The 7,135-nt window shown below is 41.3% G+C and overlaps 1 protein-coding gene across 1 annotated transcript in view; it reads left to right on the top strand.

The window, feature by feature from the left end:
* gpr158b (G protein-coupled receptor 158b) overlaps window positions 1-6,676 on the top strand; it is a 60,797-nt gene extending 54,121 nt beyond the window's left edge. The window contains exons 10-13 of the mRNA XM_029454265.1: window positions 769-915; window positions 1,017-1,260; window positions 2,192-2,748; window positions 3,937-6,676. Coding sequence (XP_029310125.1) covers window positions 769-915; window positions 1,017-1,260; window positions 2,192-2,748; window positions 3,937-4,914 — 1,926 coding nt within the window. The 3' untranslated portion in view covers window positions 4,915-6,676. The remainder of the gene's footprint in view (window positions 1-768; window positions 916-1,016; window positions 1,261-2,191; window positions 2,749-3,936) is intronic.
* Window positions 6,677-7,135: the final 459 nt, after the last annotated feature.

A 7,135-nucleotide genomic window follows, 5' to 3' on the forward strand; every position in this document is an offset into this window, starting at 1 on the left:
GACATATTCTGTAAATGTTCAAGTTCATAGTTGTATTTTGGGTTTCCACAAGATCATGTTTACATGCTTTAATGTAAAAAAAAAAAAAACACATAATTTTTCTCATACAGTCTGAAAATACTTGTATTCACCCTCTGTATGGAACGCTCCTTTTTAGCGCCTGTCTCTTTAAAATAGTTTGGAGAGAAGGTGGGGGGGGGGGGGGGGGGGGGGGGTTATTGTAATGAGATTGCATGTGACATCGGAAGAGGAGCCAAATCTGAATGGCTTGTTGAATCGCATGTTTCCTGACCGAGGCAGCTTTTTTCAGAGGTTCTGGGTTGGGAGGCACTCCAAGAAAACTAAAAAAATATGTCCCCTTTAAGAAAACTTGAAGTTGGTGTATTTAGTGGTAACTATTGAATGCAACAATCAAAAATATATTTAAATAAATAAGAAAATCATAAATCTCCTATAGTGTGTATTTGTCCATATTCTGCAGTTAATATTTTCTTTCAGTTTAACTAACCATCGTGCAGTAAAGTAACTTTTTCATTACATAAGATCTATATCCGTGAATATTTTGCTGCAGTAAAACGTTTATCACCTCCAGACCACCTCCAATGACACCTTCAGCCAACATGTTGCTTCTGTTATATAATACATCTAATTAGTGGCGCCCTGTAGGCGAGAGTAATATTGTTTGAGAAACTACATTTCCAATTGTACATCTTTCTTTCACCCTTCCACCTGATGCCATTATTTAACCTTGCTCTCCATCTGTCTCAGTTCCTGTCCAAAGGGACTCAGGCCAGGGATGATATTGCCACAGAGGCCTACGAGGAGGAGCTGGACATGGGAAGGTCTGGCTCTTACCTCAACAACAGTATTACCTCGGCCTGGAGTGAGCACAGCTTGGACCCTGAGGATATACGGGTAAAGTAGCATTTACAATTATTGCAAGATGATTCTAAATAATCTGTAAACTGTAATTATTCAAAAGCTGCCCAACATTTACAGTCTCCTTCCTTTTTCAGGATGAGTTGAAGAAGCTGTATGCGCAGCTGGAAGTCTACAAATGTAAGAAGATGCTCGCCAACAACCCCCACCTCCAAAAGAAGCGCAACTCCAAGAAAGGTCTGGGTCGCTCCCTGATGAAGCGGATCACAGAGATCCCAGAGACCATGCACATACACCGGCAGTGCAGCCGTGAAGATGGCAGCGAACACGGCAGCAACCGCAGCACTTTGAGGAGAAACCCATTTGAACCCAGTCACCACGGTGAGACCTGTTTAATCTGGACCCTCAAACTGAATCAGCTAAATGGAATTCAGCCATCATTGATGTCATCATTTACACCTGTGGCTTCTTACTGTCACATGTCAAAATGTCTTCTGTGAAAACACTGCTATGTTCGCCATCGTAAACATACCTTAGCTTTTTAGCATGCTAACACTTGCTAATTAGCAATGGACGCAAAGTACAGCTGCAGCTGATAGAAATGGTTTTGCAGGTAATTGGCCATAAAGCAAAGTATAGGACAAAGTCAAATTCTGACATTAGTGAACATTGATGTCTGCACAACCTTTCATGGCAATGGCAAGTTTCAGAATGACTTTACCGATCGTCCGAGATTGCCATCCCTAGAGCCACACCACTAAGGTTTCTAAAAGTGAATAAACTTGTAAATGATGTGTAATTTTAAAACGTGAACAAACAAATCATAGCTACGGCAGCCCTGAGAGACAAGTGAGAAAAATAATTCTGGTGATACATTTTCCAAGTCTTGTCTAAATTGTTTCCACTCCTGTGATTATGAAAAAAAGGTTTTGACTGGATAATCTTTCTAAATTCCAGATTAATTATTTTTCAAAGGAAAGACATGACTGAAATGTTTCATAACTTGCTAACACACAATATATGTACCTTGTGCTTTGACAGCATGGATACATTTAAACTCACCTGGAAGAAAACATGAAAAACTATTTTTTTTACCTGTTTCTAAGATGAAGAAAAAAAAAGGAATTTAGAAAGATTATCCTGGCAAAAACTTTCTTTTCACCACTTAAGTCCTGAACACAGGAGAGAAAACTATTTAAATCAGACTTAGAAAATGGATCACCATAATTTGTTTTTCTCATTTTCCTCTGAGGGTTTCCGTAGTTATCAGTAAACTTCCCACTTTGATTTTATGGTTTTAATCTTCTGTTAGGCAAACCTCGGGATGACTCCCTGAAGAACAAAGTCATAAGCTTGAAGAAGTCACTCAGCTATGACCACGTTTGTGACCAGGATGAGGAAACTGGAAGCCAAACTGGCTCGATTGCAGGAGACAAAATGACTCCTGTTGGAGTTGGAGGGGAAGGATCTCTTCTGGGTTCCCTGATTGGCCGGAAACACACTAAAAAGCAGCTGGAACCTGCCATGACCCCACCGAGACTGGTACCAGCTGAGTCCACGGAGTCTGTTCCGCTGTTCTGGAAATCAGCCAGCGCTCACAACTTAACGCACGAGAAGAAACCCGTCCACCTGCGGACCTCCATCATGCAGAAGTCTCTAAGTGTGATTGCGAGTGCCAAGGAGAAGATGCCGGGGCTGACCAACAAGACGCAAAGCGTGGAGGACGCCAGTAAGAAGGGTCTGAAGGGGCAGGAGGAGAAGATGCTGTCTGAGGTGGATGAGACGCCTGAGCATTATCCCAAGATGATCATCAGCCAGTCAGTGGAGTACTCCAAGTCACCCCTGAAGATGGGCATCATGAAGCAACAGGTACTTTTTACATATTTACTTTCCAACTCCAAATTGATTGAGGCATTGATGTGTAGCTCTAGTGCTGAAATGTGCAGTAGATTAATCTGCAGAAAATGTATGAACGTAATGTCATTCTAAACATTCTGTGTTTCCAGCTTCAAATGTGAAAAATGTTTTTCATTTAATTTCAAATATATTTTAAACAAAAGTTCATTCTAACCTCACAATCTTTACTCAACCTCCACTTACTAGCTTTTTCCAGAAATTTCAATATCAGATCTCAGAGGATGGAGACTCATACCCAGAGCAGAACATCCTATTAGTGAGGAAGATTGAGAGATTGGGGTTTGTTTGTTTGTTTGTTTGTTTGTTAGTTTGTTTTTTTGTTTTACTTGTTTCTCTGACCAAGCGAATAGTGGAAAATGAGAAAACTAGCCAGACTTCAGACCAGGTTTAGCTGTAAACACAACATTGACATGCTATTACTCTTTGAGTTAAAGTGGCGAACGCCTTTTTGTTAGTAATCAGAATACCATTTACACTTACAGCAGAAACAGATCAATATTAGCATTTATTGGGATAATGTTTGTCCATTTAGCCTTTTTTGTAGCTACAGTAAATGCTCCACTATGTTCACCAGCTAGTTGCTTTGTCTGCCGCCTCGTGCTGGGATGTAATGTACAGTCAGTTCATCAGAACTTTTTTTTGTATTACTGAAAACAGCTGCTGGAAACAACACTGAATATAAACATATTGATTATAGCAGCTTTAAGTTACAGCAAGTCACCACTCACCACAACCTGTTTAACACCCAAAGATCCCTGCTGGTACACCCTAAAGACAGGACTGGAGATGTGTATGGCATCACATGCAGCAGCTGCAGTCAACACTAAATTGATGAAACTTCCAAAAATCCTCCTTGAACAGAGATAGGGGTTATAATCACAGCCCCATATACAAGTGTCTGTTCTTACTTGACACATGTCAATACTTCGATCAAGTGAATACTAAGACATCTCCATAAAAACCGAGCGAATGTATCCACTGACGAATGCCCTGAAATGCAATTGAAAGCTCCGGACAACGTTAGCAAATGTGCATTGAATTAAGTTGTTCTATCTTAATAACTTTCAGTCAGGAAAAATAATCTCTAATAATTTGATTAAATCAGCAGTTGGTGAATATTTTATTGCTCGATTTTAACAGGTAAGTGGCAGCCAGCCGTCCATTTGCTCCGAGACTGGCAGGAACCTCTACGACGTGTCCGAGGTTTGTCCCTGGGATTCGGAAGAACCTCAGACTCCCACTGAAGCAAAGACCCAGAAACATGTTTCTATTGCTCCTGGAGAAACCACCACAGGCCGGAGAGGCAGCAGCAGCAGCTCTGGAATCAGCAAAGGTAGCCGGTCCCAGCAGAGGCAGAAAGCAGGGCAGTCCCCTTCCAACAGACGCCACTCCAAAGATAAAGGAGGAGAAAGGGAAGAAGGCAGGGAAACGCGGAAATCACGACCGCCCAGGTCACCTCTCCCTCTTAAACCAGACGTCTGTCCCTGGGACTTCAATGAGCAACCCATGATGGGAGGAGATTCAGATTCCCTCTCCCCAGACAGGATCAGCCGTAAGAAATGCGTCACGCCAACTGATGGGAAACCCAAGGGGCTCCACTCAGACCACTCCAAGTCCACGGGGAGCCTTTTGCAGCCTCCTACCCTGATGGTGGAGATCTGCCCTTGGGATTACACCAGCCCACCTTCACCTAAGCAGGAGAAGTCCTGCAACAGCCCCAGTGCACACAAGAAGAAACGGAAAGGCTCTTGCTCGTCCAACCACAAAGCCGACAAGGAGAAAGTGAGGGAGAAAAGTAGAGAAAGGCGTAGCTCCTCCAGCAAGCCGGCATCGGAGAGGAGACGCGTGAGCCAGTCGTCGGAGTGCGGCGGGCCGGTTTCTGAGCGACGGAGGAGCTCCACCAGAGACCCAGAGTTGATGGAGATCAGGAGAGCGGAGGGTTTCACCCGGGAGACTGAGCCCTCACTCTCCAGCTTTGCTCAGACTAGAAAATCACCAGAGAGGAAGAAAGACAGCTCGTTGAATACTAGTTACAAACCCGCAGTCATCAGCGAGGCTAAGGTGGCTGATGTTTGCCCCTGGGACTTTCAGGAGCAAGACCCCGGGGAGAGGGCATGATGACTGGTGTGATGATTGTATTTTTTTGTATTCACAGACTGACAGCACAGAGGACAAAGCAACCGAACGATAAAGATGTGACATTGCATTCCATAAGATCGTTTTTCTCAAGGTGACCTAAGTGAAAAAAAATCCAAACGTAACTACTTTCTAAATAGCAAACATCTCGTTGTTACCGCAACCTTGAAGTCACTTTCGGGAATTTTTTGTCTGCACTTTTGCTTGCACATTTGTCAAACTTACATTGTGTATATGTTTTATCACATCAAGAAGATTTAAAAAATGTATCATACCATTATTTACCAGCAGGTCAGACAATCATTTGTCTCAAACACAGTAAATGCTTCACCTAATGAACTTATCGAATATTGATGTATGTTCCCCCGTTACGCCGATGATGTTCTACGTTATGCAGTAAGCCCGTCGAGACTCATTGCATCAGATGCTGGTGATGAAAACAAGCAGGCGGCAGAGAAAAAAGACCTAAGGAAAAAAATGGGATATGCGCTCTGAGAAGCAGGACCAAAGCCCCAGACACAGCTGCGATGCCTTAGCTATAGGCCAAATGCATAATTCATGGAATGAAAATGATCTGTTTGATTAGTGAAACATGGGAATAACAAAGAATTGAAGTACAGCTTCATTTCAAAAGGAGAAAACTGTATGTTTCAGTTACTCAATATACAGTATGTATTTTTCTAAACAACCATTGCATGTGGCAAACCTATAAGCATCCAATAACTAAATGTTCATTGGTGAACTTGTACTTAACTATGACAGGGGAACTTTTGATGTTGTTGCTTACGGTATTTGTCTCCTTATGTACCACATGATGCTTTGGAAATTATGTGCATTGCTATCAATAATGCACATACATACTTCAAATGGCTTGCAGTCACAGTTGCGTAGTACTAAAATATCCATGAGCCTCTCCCTTCTGTTGATATTTATTTACCGTTTCCTTGATATTCATGCCCTCAAAAGAGGCTGTAGTAATTCCACATGTATAAAATAATGCGATGAAGTCTTTTAAGGACCAAAACCAAGCCTGACGAGGGTGGATAATGTGAATAATGCATTAATTATTAGTCACTTAGTCGCCAATTTAACATCTGCCTGAACGTACCTTCTTTCAAATCTTTGCACATATTCAATCCCTAAAACCACGACTATGCATGACCAAAGCTTTTTTTTTGCCACTTTCTCGCTAACGGAAGATGAGTAATTTACCATTTTAACATTATCTCCAACAACAACAACAACACATAACGAAATGCAGTCACACACGGTAGTCAGTTCAGCTTCATTCCGGCTGTCTGTGCATGACAGTGAAAGAACAGGAGTAAGGATGCACTCAAATTCACCAGAAGGCATAAAAAAAAATCATTGTTATGAAATACTTCAAGAGGATTTAGGAGCACAAGGGATTTTCAAATATAGATGTCAGATGTTGTCATGTATTTACCAAGAACCTCCTGTGTAAGATAACATATTTTGCTTATCAAGCATCCTTAAAGTAAAAAGAATAAACATGACTCAGCACTCACAAGGTTTTCTATCAGATGGTTTTAGGCTGTATGAAATGTTGTAACTTGCCCACTAAATGTATTTTATGCTTGTTAAACTGTATAATGTTGCTCCAAAAAAGTTACTAAATGGTGTAGCATCCACATGGGAGTATTTATATTGTACATTCATATTGTGTTGCATGTACATACAGTAAATACCCTGTTCTCAATTCTGGATTAAATCTTTCTATAAAAACCCAGTTTGCTTTAGGTCTGTTCAATATTGTTTTGTTTTTTTAGGTTTACTTACTTAAACTAATACTTTACAACATGCCATATTTACTCTCAGTAGATACAGAAACGCACACAATAAATATTAATGACCATAAAACCAAAACATGCAACATTACAACCCACGTTTCAAAAATAATATTAAAGGTTGATTATCTCATTTTAATACAAAGCAACACAATACCTGCTTTTGACTGCCACACTTCCAGGTACTTGGCTGTCTATGCAACACTGCCACCATGTGGAGATACACTCTGTGTGAAGAATCAAATCTCTTGACTTGATGCAGCATGGAGAGACCCACACAGTCGTTCTCTGAAGGACTTGCACAGTGTCTGGCCTTATTTAACATCAACAAATCTGATGACATGAGTGATTCACTTTAGCTCTTCCTCAGTATAATGGCCTCTACTGTTACCTCT

This window comes from Cottoperca gobio, chromosome 17, assembly GCF_900634415.1.
Source record: "Cottoperca gobio chromosome 17, fCotGob3.1, whole genome shotgun sequence".
Taxonomy (NCBI): Eukaryota; Metazoa; Chordata; class Actinopteri; order Perciformes; family Bovichtidae; genus Cottoperca; species Cottoperca gobio.